Raw genomic sequence first — 17261 nt, forward strand, 5'->3', positions numbered from 1 at the left:
AAGCCCAGAACAGGCAGGTTCTGTCCAAGGTGAAGCCTGACCTGACATCTCCATCTGTTCCTCCGCTATTCCCATCCTTCAAACTGGGCCTGTTTGCCCAGCCCAGCAGATGCAGGGGTGGGCAGGGATGGTTGGAGACAGCTCCTGAGTTCTCCAGGTGTTAATGGTGCGGGTCAGGCAGTACATTGTGCCCAAGGACTGCGCCCCTACCCCAGGAACTTCCAGTACTTCTCCGATCTTTACTCCTCTCACTCCTCCTCTCCAGTGAGGATTCAACCAGCCACGCTCACGTGTACGTCAGAACCAAGACGCCCTGTCAGACACCACAGTTTGCCTTTGGGTGCTTCTGTGAGGTGCTACAGAACCCAGCAGTGCCTTTCAGGTGTCCCAGGAAGCGTCTCCAAGTACTCAAAGGTGGATCTGAGCAGGCCAGACTCTGATGCCAGAGAAGCCCTTCCAGCACTGCCAGCGTGGCTGCTAAAACAAACCAGTCCGAGAAACTGCTTCAAAGTCATTCCCCTCCCCTTTGCAGACTCTCTCCGTGCCTCTGAGTAACCCCCTCCTGACTGTGACCAGGCACAGACCTGTAGCTCCGCTTTAGCTTGCTCTGGGATTTGCCTAAGGAGAGTCATTTCCCCCTGCAGTTTAAGGCCTCATTTCCCTCTCCTAATGGGCCATTTCAGCCGCTCCAGTGTCTGTGGAGTGGTGCAGCCCTCCTGCATGGGGGCTGGTGTGGTGGGCCATTCCACAGGGGCTGGCTCTTACGGGAACGAGCTGTGGCAGTGCGAGGCACCCCGTGCTGATGGAGCCGAGTCCACACCGCATTTGGAACCTCTTCTAGGCCAGCCTAAAGTACTGTGGGCTTGACCCATCTGCTCACCCTTTGGAAAGCAAAAAAGCCTGAGAACTAAAGATGTACCAAGAGCTGTAAGTGAAGAACCCTCATGGAGCATCCAGTGCTCTCTGCACTCGGTATCCTAAAGGTAATTGCTCCGAAAGGCTTCCCCTTCACAGGAGTGCCTCTCTCTGAGCAGCCCTTGACGCTCTCCCAGCAGAGCTCGGTTTGTTTGGAAAGCTCCGTGTTTCCTGCAGCTCTCACCCCCCAGTCTGCCACCCTTCAGTCTGGCACCCGCAGCCCGTCCTCGCAGGGAGCCCTGCTGCTGCTGGGAATTGGGCTGGGCCTCGGAGCTGTGCAATTCCCAGGGAGCCAGCAGTGTTTCTGTGGGCTGCAGGGCCTCGGCGTGTCGGATGTTCGAGTTTTGAATGACTAATTCCTACAAAACACTGGCGAGCTTCCTTGTCAACAGCACTCCTGAGCCACAGGTTGCTGGAAGAACGGCTTTTAAACCTTGAGCCTGCCTGGCACCCAGATGTTCACAGCCACTAAAGAGCCTGGCAGCCAGTTTCCTAGCTCAGCTGTTACTGCTCTGTCTGCCCAGATTCCCTCTGGAATTTCATCTCAGTGCTTTGTCCCTGCTCTCAGGCCTGTGGTGATGTGCTGCCCTGCTAAACTACTGCCACACTGAACTCAGAGGGCAGCAGCATTCCCGCCGCTCCCAGTGAGGAACAGGGCAGGAATTCATTCAACAAGGGATGGGGCAGGACAGCTGCAGTGCTCCTGTGCCCAGAACAGCTGGCAGCGCGCTGCCCACCCTCGCAGGATGTGGCACTTAGAGCCAAGGCTGGCCACGAGTGACAGCTCCCTGCCGCTGTCTCGGGGGGAGGGGCAATGCCTGGGCTAAAGCCATGGAGGTCACAGCAGCTGCCACGCCCTGAGAGCAGGGCCCCAGGACTGCAGGGCTGAGGGCAGGGGATGCTGCCCGGGGGAGCTGTGTGAGAGCTCGGTGCCTGCACGGAGCAGAAGTGCGTCTGCGAAATGCCACAAAAAACACATCCACCGCTTCTCTGGCCAGGCCTCACGGCCACAGCACAGGCCTGGAGGCAAAGGGGCAGGAGGGGTCACCTCTCTGGCCCCACACCTCTGGCAGCTCCCGTGGCCGGACCCTCCCTGTGCCCTGGCCAGGGACAAACTCCCTCCGCCCTCCTCTGTGTGTGGCTCCTTCGGCTGCTGGTGGCTCCTCCCCACGAGCCCAGGGCACAGCCAGCAGCTGTCACCAGTGGCCACTTTGTCTCCTGCCCTCTCTCTTGGCTCCAGGGGGGTTTTTCCCAGGTTTCTGCTCTGCTGGAAGGTGAGCCCAGACAGGCTGGCACCAGCAGGGCAGGGGCAGTCCCTCCTGGCTGTGACTGTGCCCCCGCTCCTGTGCCCGCTCTGCTGTCACTTGTGTGGCTTTGCCCTTCTTGTTGCAGTGGGAACCAGGCCTGTTCTTGCATAACGAAACCGAATCTGGCCGGGTAGTGCTATCAGCTGGCTTTGTCCACATGCTTATCTCCTAAGCAAGCAGCAGCCCTCAGCAGAGCTTCCAGCCCTGTGCCGCAGCTCCCAGCCAGCTCTGTCGCTGTTCGCTCCCCGTAAGATCAGTGAGAAGTTTCCGTGGGCACCAGTGGCACTGGGGAGCTGCTCGCAGAGAGGTCGTCAACCTGACTGTGATGAGACACCTCCAGGAGGTGCCTGGGGAGCTCCAGAGCTCCCAGCACTGCTGGCTGCTGGTGCTCTGGTTGGAGGTCACAGGAGAACTCTTCGTTTATTGGCGAGCCACCAGCAGGCCTGTGCGGTGACCTTCCAAGGTGGCACGTGTGTCTGCAGAGCTCCATCCACACCCTGTGCCCTTCCCAGGAATGGGGCAGCTGAGGAGCAGCCGGTGCTGCCGTGGCTCTCACCCAGCATTTTCCCATCCTTGTAAGAGCTGTGAGTGATGGCAGAGCGGTCACTGGACAAGGTCCCACAGCCGGCACTTGCTGGCAGATAATCCCCACAGGATGAGCTGTTCCAGCAGCTCAGGCTGATGGGAACCATCAGGAAATGTGGGCTGGGTTTTGTCCCTGTGCCGTGATGTCCCTGCTGCCTGTGTGAGCTGCAGTGGAGAGCACACGGTGTCTCAGGACACCTCTCCTGGCAGATGTTGCTGCTCTCAAATGAGGCCATTTGTAGCTCCTTAGCTCCCTGAGAAAGCCCCGTTTGGCACTGAGAACTTCTCTTCAGACATTATCAGCTTCACTCTCTGCCCTTCTCATCTCTCAGGTAACGACCAGAGCCCCTGGCCATTTCCTAAATGGCTGGACAGAGATTTTCCCCACTCTCAGCTCCCGCTGCTGGCTCCTGGCTCAGGCTCTCTGTTACAAGTCTCAGTTGAAGTCCATGTCCCTGGGGAGGAAATGATTTGCTTCAGTTCCCCTCCCACACGTGGGTCACTGTGAAATCTCCCAGTGCATCATCTGGGTTTATCCCAGGTTACAACAGGGCAGCCTGGCTGCCTTCCCTGCTGGAAAAGCACACGGAATTGCTAAAAACCGGGACCAAAGTGGGATGGCAGGTCACAGAACCTGGGCTCATTTTCCAAATGGAGTGAGCTGGGCTTGTGGGGCTGTGAGGGCTCTGAGGGGTTTGGGGTTTAGGGGCTCAGTGAGGGATACAGGAGTTATGGGGGCTATGGAGGCATTGAGGTGTAGGGGCTCTGTGGGCTATAGGGTCAACTGAGGGATGTGGAACTTATGGGGGCTCTGAGGGGCATTGAGGTGTAGGGGCTCTGTGGGCTATGGGGTCACTGAGGCATGTGGGAGTTATGGGGGCTCTGAGGGGTTTGGGGGTTGAGACTCCATAGCCCTCCTAGCTTTCAAAGACTCCCCAGACCTCCAAGCCACCAAAGAACTAAATCCCTGGGGTAACACGTCGAGGTGCTGCCGACAGGGATTTTTGGGTGCAGCAGCAGGGTGCTTTCCTGCCCCATGCCCGTGTCCAGAGCGCCGTGTCCCGTGCTGAAGCTGTGCTGTGTCCCTGCAGAACGACTCGTGGGGGAAGCAGTACTCGTACGCCCTGTTCAAGGCCATGAGCCACATGCTGTGCATCGGCTACGGGCAGCAGGCGCCGGTGGGGATGTCGGACGTGTGGCTCACCATGCTCAGCATGATCGTGGGGGCCACCTGCTACGCCATGTTCATCGGCCACGCCACCGCCCTCATCCAGTCCCTGGACTCCTCGCGCCGCCAGTACCAGGAGAAGGTAAGGGCAGCCCTGCTGGGGCCGTGGTGGTCTCTGTGCTGGCCGGAGGGAGCCCGGGTTGGTCTCTGCGCTGGCCGGAGGGAGCTCGGGGTGGTCCCCGTGCTGTTCAGAGGGAGCCCGGGGTGGTCCCCGTGCTGTTCAGAGGGAGCCCGGGGTGGTCCCCGTGCTGTTCAGAGGGAGCCCGGGGTGGTCCCCGTGCTGTTCAGAGGGAGCCCGGGGTGGTCCCCGTGCTGTTCAGAGGGAGCCCGGGGTGGTTTCCGTGCTGTCCAGAGGAAACCGGCACTGTCAGTGAGAGAGGCCGAGGGTGCAGTTCCTTGGCCATTCATCCCCATCCCTCCAACACCCTCAGGAAGAAACAGCAGCAGGATCAGTTAACCACAGCAGGGCGAGGAGGTGACTCTTGCTGTCTCTGCCTGACTTTGTATGCCAGCGTTATCAATGTCACCGGTACCTAACATTGGAAGTCACTTTTTCCTTTCCCACACCTTGTTTCAAACCCCCAGGGAACGTTCCAGAATGTGCAGCTTCTGTTTAGCAAGTGCTGTCTTTGAAAGTATCCAGATTATTCACTCCTGGGCGAGCTGCGGGACAACCCCCAAAGCCCAGATGAAGGCTCGGGAGCTCGGAGCAGGTTCCCCGGGTGGCTGTGGAATTAATGGCACCGTTGTTGGATTGCAGATTGGAGGCATGGCCAGAAATGCCACAGCCAGTCAGGTTGCCACTGCCACAGTCACTGAATTTGTGAGCTGGGCAGGGCATCCAAAAACAGCAGCTGCCCTCAGCTGGTGGGGCTGAGGAGGTTTTATGGCCGGGGTCTTGTGGATACATTTGATCTGGAGATTAAGAAGAGGAATTGTTCCTATTCTGACCCTGCCAGGTGCTGTTTAGGTGAGAGGGGAGCTGTGATTCAGGTGGGGAAACTGTGACCAGCAGGCACTGCTCAGGTGAATTTTAAGTTCGGGGAGGAGGTGGGATGACCTTGGAGCAGGTTCGAGACATGGGGATTGCAATGGGAAGAGAGCTGGGCAGAGAGGGACAGCAAAGAAGGCCAGAGGCTGACTCATGCTTGGAGCACAGGGAAGATCCCAAACCACAGCTAGAGCTAGAGGAGGGGGAACACCCAGAAGAAGAGTGTGGAGGCCTGGGATGCATCCTGGAGCATCCAGAGCTTCAGCTGCGTGCTGCAGCTCAGCTGGGCTTCTCCCGATGGAGAGCAGGGCACGCCGGGGAGAAGGACACTGCAGCACAGGGAATGCAGGCTGATCAAATCTCGGCATGCAGAGTGCTTATTCAAATGTGTTTGAAGTAGCACAGAAGTCAAGGACTGATCTGCAAACCCAGCCACCTGGCCAGCCTGGCGCAGCCAAGGCTGCACCTGCAGCACTGGGCACTCCGCGCTCCAGACAAGGGCACAGCGTGACCCTGCGGTTGGATTCCAGTCAGTGCTCGGGGAAATCAGTCCCCAGGAAGCCAGCAGGGGCTGTGGAGGGGGTGGCAGGGACAGTGGGAAGTGTTAAAGCCCGCTTAGAAAGCGGGGATGTGAGTGAGAGGGTTGGCAGAGCCAGGAGAAGAACTCTGACAAAGGCGGTGGGGAGGGGACTGCACAAAGGGCGCATTCCTGTGGCAGGTTCATTTCCCGAGTTATCCTCCCACGATCAAAGCCTCAGGGGCTCGGCTCGTTCATTTTCCTCTTGCAAATGGGACAAGCGATGGCCTAAAAACAAACATGTATTGACTTCCCGCATTCCTTAGCACTCGGACAGCCACGATTCAAATGAGGCTGCTGCGTGATTTGCAGCTCTGCAACTCCATTTAGTGCGGCCCTCCTGGGACAAAGCGTCTGGTGAAGCAGATTGGAGAGAGAATCTCTACAAGTTCGGAGGTCGATTGGTAGAAGCCAGCAGCGACTGAGAGACCTCTGCTGAGCACCCTGTGGGCTCTGCCTGTCCCTCAGCACAGCTCGGCCTGCAGGGCCTCGGGAGCTGTGCTGGGAGCGGCCAAGGAAAGGGACACGGTGGGCAGGGAGAGGAACAGCACAAACCCAAACGGGAGAGGAGGTTACAGCTGGAACTGCCCTGGGAGGCTCTGCTGCGGGGCACCCTCACGACAAGGTTCAGGGGTGAGTTTCTGGGGAGGTTTCAGGTTGTCCAGACCTCTGCCAATGCACTGGTTGTTCCCTTGGACAAGCAGGGCTTTGGAAAAGAGGAATGAAAGCCAAGCTGTGCTGGCTGTCGGCTTCGGGGGCAGGCTTGTCTCACTCTGCCTCAGATCCTCTGAACACTGGGACAGCGATCCCTGTCCTGTGGAAATCTTCTCCCAGAGCTTCTCACCGTGCTGTGCTGGTTCTGCAGGGCAGGGAGGCTGGGTGGGATCCACGGAGAATTCAGCGGGAATTCCTGCTCCAAGCCAGGGAGCTGCTGAGGTTCCTGGGTACCAGGGGACAGTCCCCCGTGGCACAGAGCACGCCCGGCCATGGAGGGGGCACAGCCATGGGGCAGGGCCAGCCCTGGCCTCCCTGAAAACGGGAACAGCTCTTTGGACATGGCTCTCTGAAGGGACAGTTTGCCCTCCACTGCCAGAGGCAAACCGAGAAGGGCCCATCAGAGCTTCCCATGGTCACGGAGGCAGTGGCAGGATCAGGGGCTGATCTTCTCTCCTAACCTCAGTCTGGAGTCTAACTCCACAGCATCCTTACACCCGGGGCTGGTGTCTATTTCCTGCATGCAAGACAGCACCACTAGAGCTCCATCCTGAGGGATTCTGACAGAAACGTTTCCCACAGTGGTGCTGGGCAGCGTGGTGGTGTGAGTGAGCCGATGTGACAGCTCTGACCCAGAACATGCCTGTTCTCACCCGGAGCTCCCTGCCACTGTGCTCGGCTGGGCACGCTCTTCTGGCTTCCCACACCCTCACTGAGCTCATTTCTTCTCCCACATTACTTTTCTGCAACATTGTGGGTTGAAAGAGCTTATCTTGGAGTGCCAGAGCTCTGGTGCAGGTGCTGGGGAGGGGCTCAAGGACAGGAGCAGGGGTACAAGACCCTCTGTTTATAGATCAGCTGGAGCCTTTACTTCATCCCTGCATGCAGAATTACCCCCAGCCTGTGTGACCGTGGCTCACATGAGAGGAAGAGTGTTCTTTGCCCAGGAGAGGGATAAGCTAGCCAGATAGGCCAGTGATTCTCGTGCTTTTTGCAGGTCCTCCTATTAATTTCTTTCCCTAATCCTGCAGCTGAGCTGGATTCGTATTTCTGTCAAGTCACCACGCACAGCCTCTCATCCTCCCCAGCGCTCTGTCACCTTGAGGGCTCGGGAGGGTGACTGTGCTGCTCGCTGCCATCCTCAGAACAGGGCAGGGACGCCCTGGGCTCACTCTCCCATCTCAGCAGGTGCAGGGAGGCTCAGCCCCGGGTACAGCAGGGGAGGGACTGGTGAGAGGCAGGGGTTGCTGCTGTCAGCACTGCAGAGCCCAGCAGAGCCCTAATCTCTCCTCCCAGAGCCTCCTCTCCCCTCAGGATCTGTGCAGCGCTGGCGCTCTCTGCTCTCCGCACTCCTTCCTCGCTCCTCCTCCTCCCTGAGCAGTCCATCCAGTGCCTCTTGTTCCGAAAATACCTCTCGGCTCTGGGTAGAGGCTCACGGTTTCCCGTGTCACCGTTCTGAAGCAGCACGTGCTGCGGCTCGCTTGCAGGGGGACGGGCAGGTAACGCTGCCGAGACAATGGCTCCAGGAGCCCCGCAGAGCATCGCCCCTCAGCTCCTCACACACCTCACAGCCCTCCTGCCCACAGTTCCTCCTGTGCTCTGCCTATCCAAGCGCTTCGCTGCCCTGCTCTAACATTTCAGCCCTTCCATCAGCAGCCTGAATGCAGCAGAGGGAAACTGGGGGAAGTTTAGTCGTGGGAAAGGCCGAAGTAAAACCGCTGGAATGTTCTGTCCCTGTTGGGGATGTTGGAGCAGCAGTGCCCTCGGCCGGCCCACTCCTCTGAGAGCTGGGAGCCTGTCCTGGGGCTCAGGCTGCCCTCGCTCCTTCTGGGAGAGCAGCAGCAGAGCTGTATTAGCAGCACGTTTAAGGGGTGGTTTGGGCTTTTTTATGCTCCATGATGAAACCGGGCAACTCACAGCTCCAGGGTGCTGCAGAGCTCCAGAGTCTCGTTAACCTCGGAATATTTAGACAGATTGACTCGAGGAAACCTTCCAGGTGTTGCTGAGTGCCCAGATGCAGATCCAGCCCCCGGCAGTGGGAATCCCAGATCTGCTTTGTCAGTGGGCAGGAGCTGGAGTCCTCCTCCCTGAGGCACCTGGAGCAGAGCCAGCATGGGGGAGAGGAGCCCTCACTGCCCTTGGTGGGTTGGGGGCTGCTCTGAGCTGCCTCCCCATGAGCTCGTGCAGGGAACGGGGGGCACAGATCCTGCCTGGGCTCCTGGATAGCCACACCAGCCTGGCAGCGTGCCCTGCTGATGAGCACCCCCTGCCAGCAGAGCTCATGAGCCCTGTGCTGGAGCTGGGGTGATCGCTGGGGCTCCGGAGCTGGCTGAGCCTGGGGGACACAGACACTGCGGTGACTCCGGGAGCCTGGGCAGGCACACACTGCCAGGATTCCACTGCTGCCAGGGGGGAAACGTCACATCCTTTACCACTCTGGGCAGGACTGGAAAGGGCATTCCCAAGAGGACTGGTCACCAGTAAGTTCTTAGGGATCATTCCCACATTCCTGGAGCTCCCAGGCATTCTGGAGGAGTCTCCTCCTGAGCCAGCACCCACTGTGGAGGTCAGGGGAGCTGCAGAGCTCCCTCACTCCTTGGGTAATGTGTGTGAAGGAGAGGGCAGGGAGTGCAGCACGCCAGAAATTAAAGGTGTTTGCAGCACTTAATCAAATGCAGAATGCAATCAAATTTCCTAATTGGAAAAAGTTTGGAGAGCCCGGCTTTATCCTGTCGTGCCTGCACCGGGTTTTCGTTCCCTCTGTGGAGAGATGGCCTGAGCAGTGCTGTGTCCCACCTCCCTGGCAGTCCAGCAGCCCGGGCTGATAACAAGGCTGATAAGTGATGTCCTTCAGTGACGGTGTCAGGGCCTCTGCTGTGCCCTGGCCTGGGGTGCCAGCACTGCCCCGGGGCAGTTCCCTGCAGGTAATGGGGTGTTATAAATAATGAGCTGTTCACCTCAGCCAGAAACTCAGAAATTGTGTCAGCTGTTTCAGGGTTATTTAATCCTTTCCCTGAAAGAACCCTGGGTTGTTATAAAACAGAAATGTTTGCTCAATGAAAACCTCATGGCTTCTTTTCAGAATGCCTTTGGGTGCCAACTGCCTTACCCACACTGAGGTCGAGTAGTTCCTGCTCGTGCAGGAGAATATTTTGTGGGTGGCCTTAAACGTGGTTTAGAAGGCCCGTTCTGAAGCTGTAAAACATGTCAGAAACAGGGGAGTTACAGCCCAGGTTCTGACTCCTCCATCCTGGGCCTGGAAGGCACACGGGTCGTTCTGCCCCGTGACCGCCGCGGTGACGCCTGCTCCGAGCCAGGGCTGCCTGCCTTGCCATGGCAAGGGAATGTCCCCGCCTCGGCAGCTCTTCCCATCCCACCGAGGGGCTGCAGACTTCGTTGTCAGTCTGGGAACCTGCTTTGGCACTCGAGCTGTTAGTAAATAAATAATAAATGGATGAAGAGCTGATGCTGCAGCGCGCGGAGCCTCCCGCAGAGCCGCCTGTCCCGCTGCTCCCAGCAGTGCCGATCCCTCGCTGCACCCTCGCTGCTCCCCCATCTCCATTCCAGCCCTTGGGGGCACATTTCACCTCGTCTCCCTCCTTCTGCTCCTCTGGGCAGAGCACTGCTGGTCCCTTTTCCCTGTCCCACTCCGGATGTGTGGCTCCAGTGACCTGACATCTCCACAGCGTCCTGTGGTGTTTCTGAAGGCAGATTGACCGTGGCCAGAAGTGCCCTGTGCTGGCCTGGTGCCTTATGGCAGGATGGGGCCTGTCCAGCCCAGCCAGGCATTGTCTTCAGGGGCCATTCCCAGGGGAAACAGGCTCTTCCCATAGCCACGACGTGCAGGTTTGTCCGTATTGCATTCCCGTGGGATGTACAGGATTAGAGCTTCGGGCTCGGCACCCACAACATTTCCTGCAGAGGGATTTGTCCCACAGCTCCTGGATCTGCTTTCCTCAGAACCCCGAGCAGCAGAGATGGCTGGAGGCAAACAGGGGCTTCATCAGGCTCATTATTCATCCTGCTCAGTCCGGTGCCATCTCCCAGCCCAGCAGTGGGATTGTCCGAGGCACAATCCCTGCCTGAACAGGAGCTGATGCTCAGCAGGGGGAGGCAACTCACAGCCATCCCCAGGGCAAGGAATGTTGGAGAAAAGTGGGAGAAAAGCTCCAGGAAGTCTCTGTGCCACAGCAAGAGATCAGGATCCTGACAATTCCCAAAGGTACTGTGCAGTAAGGGGAAAAGTGTCCCAGCTTTTCCAGGAAGGGACACTTAAAACTCATTTTCTGGTGGCAAAACGATCGAGGGCCGTGGTACAGGAATTAATTAATCCAGCCTTTGGAAAGGGTCACAACCAGGACATCACATCAGGCCTTTCCAGAATGGAGGTAGCTCCCAGACTGTGTCCCAGAACTCCTCTGTTCTTCCCTGAAACCCCTCAGCAGTCCTGCAGCTCCACGAGAATGAGCATGTGGAGTCACATGTAGATCCTAGACTAGATCCTGATGGTGGCAATAGGAATGGCTGAAGAGAGCCAGAACCCCAGAACTCAGCGTTTCTGTGGGTCTGACGATTCCTGAGTGCTGGGGAGCTGCACTGTTTGGCTCCTGACCAGAGATCAGGGGAAATAGAACAGAGATTCCCCTGTGTCCTGTCAGGACCCTCCCCGCGGTGAATCCCACGAGCTGATGGTTCCCTGCAGAGCACTGATGCACCTGGGAGAGCCCCAGCACTGGGCAGGGTGGCTCTTAACCCAGCTCCAGGGATATCCTGCTGCCAGAGCACCACAGTCCTTCCCTGAGCTGGGAATGCTCTGCTGCAGCCTCCTTCTCCTTCCACAAGCGCATCTCTGGTGACTTCCCTGGGGTCCAGACACGGAGATGTTTGTGATTGGAATTATACCCAGTGCCACAGTGATCTCAGCCTCATCCTGGAAGGATCCGAGCAGAGCCAGGATCACGGAATGTGCTGGCTTGGAAGGGACCCTCAGGGATCATGGAGCCCTGCACGGGACACCCCAACAATCCCCCCTGTGCCTGGTGGTTTCCACGTTCAGAACTGGGGCAAGGAACAGCTGAGCCTCTTCAGTGATTGATCCCTGCCAGAGAGAGGAGGATTCCTGACGGGTGTGAGGGCATGGAAGGAGTTAAACATATTTAGTTGGCTTTGGGCTGTGAGTGATCAGAGCTTTGGAAGGAGGGGAGGGAGGTGGTGAGACAGGAGGGAAAGTGGCCAGCTATAGAAGCAAAAATACTCAGCCGAACGGTTTCCTTTTGATATATTAATACCTCCTTCAAGGGCTATTTGAGGAAAAACAGACTTAAGAAAATGAGCTGGGATTTAAATGGGCTCAATTGTCTTCAGAGAGATTTAAATAATTCCTAAATGAGTGGTCTTGGTTGAACCCAGAGAGGCCACTAAGCTCTGAGCACAGGTCAGGCTGGGGACAGGGAGACAAGTGGGAGGCTGAGCAGGCGAGGAGGAGGAGGAGGGAGGAGGGGAAGCGGCTGTCAGGGAGGCCTGGCCACGGCTGAAAGGCAGCAGAGGGACAGCAAGTGGCTTTAGAGAGGGCCAGCTGAGCGTGGCATCATCCGCCTGACCCTGCAGGAGTGGGGCCTGCAGCAGCTCCAAGGAAAGGGGGAACACCCCAGTGAATCTTCAGTCCCTCAAACATGGCAAGAAGGGGTCGATGCTTTCATTTCTGACCCCATCTCTGCACAAGGGAGAGCCGAGGGCCCCAAAACCCTCGTGGGTGAGAGGAGGGAGCACCAGCAGAGACAGGAGAGACAAGATCTCCCTCTCCTTAACCATGACAGAGAGTGATGGTTCCTTATTTCACAGATTGCTTTTATAACCCTGATTTTCATTCGCGTTGAGAAGCAACACCGTTATTTGGGGGGAGGTAAATTTGTCCTGCTTTCCCTGGGAGCCTTATCTGGGGACGGCGTGGCAGGGGACTCTGCAGAGCAGTAATTTATTGCTCTTTGTTGCAAAGCCATAAATCCACGTTTGTGGTGAATAAGCAGAGTCCCAGTCACCTGATCCAGCCCGTGCTGGGGGATTCTTGGAGTGTGGGGATGTTTTTGCCGGGGAGCAAAGGGCAGTGGAAGATGGACAGCAAGTGCCAGCGGAGGAGGGGAGAGGGGCAGGGGCTGCAGCAGGGGAGCAGAGGCACCTGGTGACACTGGTCAGTGTCCAGCTCAGCCACTGCACTACGGCCGAGAGTGTTGGAGCATATTTTTGGCAAATCATTTATTGAACAAAAATGCAGCATTAAAGCAGGCAGAACTCTCTGTGGATTTTAGATGAAATTACTAGACCTGAGTCAGCAGAAGCTCATGCCTGATGATTTCCCTTTCTGTGGTGAGAGTCCCGCACGTCCTGTGCTCGGTTTGCCAGCTCCCATGGGTGTCTCGGGCTGCTGAGCCTCTCCAGCAGCAGGAGACATCTGTGGGGATGAGCTGCAAACCCTATAATGTGCTGCTCGGAAGACCACAAGCTCCAAAATGCTCTGTGGGTGAGTTGCCCACCAGGGAGCTGCTGTTTCCCATCCCTTTCCTCCCTGGCTTCCCCCGGGCACCCAGCACGTCCTGTCCTGCCACAGCCAGTCCCTGCACAGCCTGAGCCACGCAGGTGACCAAGGGCAGGGGTCAGTGCCAGGGGGGCCTGGTGGCTCCCTTGCCTTTGGTCAGGCTGGAGGGATCAGGAATATTTCCAGGCAGCTCCTGTGCTTTGGGAATGCCAGGAAGCCCCGAGTGTCCCCTCTGCCCCCCTGGCCCCTTGGAGCGATGCCCTCTCCTGCGTGGTGCCGATGGGGGTGGCAGCGCCAGCACAGGCTGTCCCCGGAGCAGCACCCGGGGCTGTGACGGGCACGACCTCACTGATCAGCCTCTCCAGCTCCAGCTGCAGCAAAGGGACCTTCAGGGACCTGCTGATCAGGGAGAAGAGGGGAAGGAGGGCTGGCAAAGGAGCAGCACAGTCCTAGGGTCGGCATTTAGTGCAGGACACACTCAGGCTCGTGTCCTGGATTGCCACCGGTGAAGGGAGCGTGGCCATTCCCTGCACACACCTTGTCCTGCAGCACCTGCAGGGCAGCAGGACGCTGGCACAGCCCTGGCCCCTGGGGAGGTGTCCTTTATTCACACGAAGCACCACTCACCCCAAAGCTGCTCTGCCGGCAGTCAGAGCGTGCCCTTGTATCCCCTCACACCGACACCGCGGAGAATTTTCATCAGGTGAGAATACGCATGGGTTAGGGTGAGTGCACGGGCACAGGAGCCAAGGGCAGCGAAGAAGGTCATGGGAAAGCAAAGGTGCCATCGTGGCAGGGCAGGTGGGAGCGCAGAGGAGAGAAGCAGCAGGCTGGGTCCTGCAGCTTCCGCCAAATAACTGGGATTTGATCCCGGCTGTGCCCTGGCTTTGGCTGTGAGCGCACACCCAGGGCAGGTTCTGTGCTTCCCCTGGCACGGGCCCTGAGGGGCTGCGCTTCTGTGACAGCTCTGGGGCGCAGCTGGCCGCTGTCCTGCCGTGTGCCATGGAAAAACCTTCCCTGGGGGCTCTGGGACTCCGCCGCTCCCACCCTGCACAGCCCTCGCTGGGCGCGGTTTGCTGGGAGGAGAAGCCCGGCCCGGCGCTCCTCTCGCAGCCCTGCTCGCAGCTGCGGCTGTGCGTGGAGAGGAGCGGGGGCCGCTCCGCACCCGGGCAACGAGCAGGTGTCCAGCCGGGGACCGGGCTGAGGATGGTTTTAAAGGTTAAAACACGGGGCAGCCATGTGGGGAGTGCAAAACGGAGCCCGCACACTCCCCGCGGAGCAGACAGCCGCTGCCTCCTGCTCCCCATGTCCCTGCTGGAGGTGAAGGAGCAGGTCCAGCACACGCTGCCCGTGAGCAGCGCCCAGCGCGGCCCGTGCCGGTAACCCCTGCCCCCCGTGTCTCCCCACAGTACAAGCAGGTGGAGCAGTACATGTCCTTCCACAAGCTGCCCGCCGACATGCGGCAGCGCATCCACGACTACTACGAGCACCGCTACCAGGGCAAGATGTTTGATGAGGAGAGCATCCTGGGGGAGCTGAGCGAGCCCCTGCGCGAGGTAAGGGGGCAGGGAACGGGCAGGGCACGTTGCCAGCGCCTCTGGCAGCTGTGGAGCTCCTGGGCCGGTGGCTCAGCAAGCTCTCACCTCATGTATTTGGCTGAAACTCGGCACGGAGTGCCGGCCTCATCCGTGCCCATTCCATCAGCCGCGAGAGGGGGAGTCAGAGGAAGGAGGAGCCTTCGGAGAAGCCCCCTTTCCTCCCCAGCTGAAGCCTGGCCGTGCAGGTTGTCCCGGGCGTGTCACCAGTGTGTCACCCCCGGGCTCCAGACGGGCCCTGCCTTCTGTCTTCCCCCACAGCAATGTCCCTCCGCGGCAGAGAGAAGAGCTGAGCGAGTGCCAGCCAGAATTTAAAACGAGTTTTGCCAGAGTCTCAAAGGGCACCCCTCTGAAACCCCCGTGGGGGGAGACAGATGCTTCCCCAGCTCTCCCTCTTCCCGCTCCGGTTGTCCCTGTTCCCATGGCGTGCTGTGCTGTGCTGTGTTTGGGGGGTTGGCTCAGCACCACGGCCCGAGTGGGAGCTGCCAGGGCACGGAGCAGCTCCCGAGCTGTCACCCCTGCGAGTGACACGGAGCCCCGGGGGAGGCACAGCCCGCCAGCCTTTCTTAGCTGGGGCTGGCGATGCAGCCCCTCCTGCCCGGCGCCCGGTGAGCACCTGTCCCTCCTCTGCTGGCCCTGTCCCCGTCTGCCCGGGGTCATTCTCCTCCTGGGCACGTTTGTGCTGTTTGACAGCTCATTGACAAGCAAGGGCAGCAGAGAACGAGGGGCTGCCGAGGTGAGTTATGACACCTGCCTGGAGAGGAGCCCCGGGCTCTGTCAGACAGCATTTCACCGCTGCTGTGCTCCCTCACAGCCCAGGGTGTCCTGCAGAAACAGGAATGCTGCGTTTGGGAGGTTCGAGTGCTGCTGCTGGGGGAGGCAGAGGGGCGAGGGCAGTGAGCGCGGTGCTCAGAGCACCCAGAGCCCGTGCAGCTGCCCCAGGGCAGCCAGGCTGAGGCGCAGCGGCTTTATCCCACTTTCAACGCACAGGTCAGCCGGGGGATCTTCATGAGGTGTTGACTAACCACACGTGTGTTTCCTCTGCTCCCTGACCCCTCCTTCTTCTCTCTCTCCTTTCCACCACACATGGTCAGGAAATCATAAACTTCAACTGCCGCAAGCTGGTGGCCTCCATGCCCCTGTTTGCCAACGCAGACCCCAACTTCGTGACGTCCATGCTGACCAAGCTGAAGTTCGAGGTGTTCCAGCCCGGGGACTACATCATCCGGGAGGGCACCATCGGCAAGAAGATGTACTTCATCCAGCACGGCGTGGTCAGCGTGCTCACCAAGGGCAACAAGGAGACCAAGCTGGCCGACGGCTCCTACTTCGGAGGTGCGTGCTAGTCACTCGCCCTCCCACAGGCACACCACTGCTGCGCCCAGGCATTCCTTAAATCAGCCTGGATCCACATGGGACTGATGGCCAGCACCTCCTCCTCCATCTCTGGCAGTCTCACAGCTTCCCAGAGAGGGGACGGTGCGGGGGGAGGTGGGCACTGCAGAGCCTGGGTCATAAATAACAGCAAAATGCGGCAGGGAAACTTGGGCCTTGTGGGTTCATTTCCTTCTGACAGATGGGTGAAGCTGAGAACCTAAAGGTAAAAAATGGCCTGATCTCAGTTCTGCAGGCACAGTCCTACTGCTGCTGTCTGGCATCGACCACACGAGGGGCTGGATAAACGGGGAGGGACAAACAGTCCCTCACCTGCCCTGCCTGTGGCTCAGCAAAGTGCCCTGGCGGTCAGCAGGCAGGGAGAATGTGTGAGCAGCAGAGCTCTGGAGCAGTGGGACCAGCAGGAGGCTGGGAAGGGTTTCGGGCACTGCTCTCATGAGTAACACAAAGCCCCCTCTCCTGTCAGAGAGCCCCAGGCAGGCTGCAGGATGACCTCTCCACCACCTCTGGTGATCTGCTGAGGAGAGGCAGAGCTAAACCTGCCCTGCCTTCCCTTCTGGGAGGCCTTCCCTCTAAAAAACTCCTGTTATGCATTTCCCACACTCCTGTTGCTCCTGGTTGCTGTGAAAGAGCCTGTCTGCCCCTCGCTGCAGCGCAAGGGGTTTGGAGCGGGAGGGTTGGGGTCAGGGTACCCTGACTGACACAGGATGGACACTGCCCGTGGCATTCCACCACAGCTCCCCGCACACCCTGAGCATCACCTCCTCGGGGAGGCAGCCTGGGAGCACGCTCACAGCCTCGGGGTGCTGCTGTGGGCGGGCTTAGCACGGATCCAAGGAATGGGGCAGGTGGATGGGCACCCGGCACCCACGGGGAGCAGGGCGCTGTCACTGTGCAGCGCACACCCTCTGTGCCTGTCCCAGCTGCCCGGGCTCTGTGTAAGCAGTGCAGGAGCAGGGCTGGGGAGCTCTCTGCTGAGCACTCAGGGGCTGTGGCTGAGTGCAGGGCCTCGCGTTCTGTGACCGGCTGAGCGCTGAGGAGGGGTGACAGCGCTGTAAACTCACCCAGGGCTAGGAGGTGCCACTGCTGTGGCTTTCCCTGTCAGTGCTTGTGGCATAGACATGAAAATCTCTGCAAACTGAGGAAAGACAAATGTTCCAGGTACAGGGATCTAAACAGCAGCCAGGCACCAAGGGCACAGATCAGCACAGAGCCTCTCTACGACTCGAGAGAGAATTGGCCTCAATGAGAGCAAGGCTTGACTTTCCTAGTGCCCACAAGGAGCTGCAGAAACACAACTCCTCCGGTGTGAATGCACAATGCTGCCTTTGATAATCCCCCAGAACAAACCTTGTGTGGCCGACCGGGCCAGCAGAACCCCTGAGGGGCCGCCGTGCGCGGCAGCTGCCCCGCTGACCCCTG

The 17261-nt window shown here is 58.9% G+C and overlaps 1 protein-coding gene across 1 annotated transcript in view; it reads left to right on the forward strand.

Annotated features, from left to right (window-relative positions):
- HCN4 (hyperpolarization activated cyclic nucleotide gated potassium channel 4) overlaps positions 1 to 17261 on the forward strand; it is a gene marked incomplete at both ends in the record, with an annotated part of 90883 nt that overhangs the window by 61096 nt on the left and 12526 nt on the right. Inside the window, 3 exons of the mRNA XM_082290864.1 lie at positions 3899 to 4117; positions 14259 to 14405; positions 15539 to 15779. Coding sequence (XP_082146990.1) covers positions 3899 to 4117; positions 14259 to 14405; positions 15539 to 15779 — 607 coding nt within the window. The remainder of the gene's footprint in view (positions 1 to 3898; positions 4118 to 14258; positions 14406 to 15538; positions 15780 to 17261) is intronic.

This window comes from Coloeus monedula (genome assembly GCF_965178545.1).
Source record: "Coloeus monedula genome assembly, chromosome: 14".
Taxonomy (NCBI): domain Eukaryota; kingdom Metazoa; phylum Chordata; class Aves; order Passeriformes; family Corvidae; genus Coloeus; species Coloeus monedula.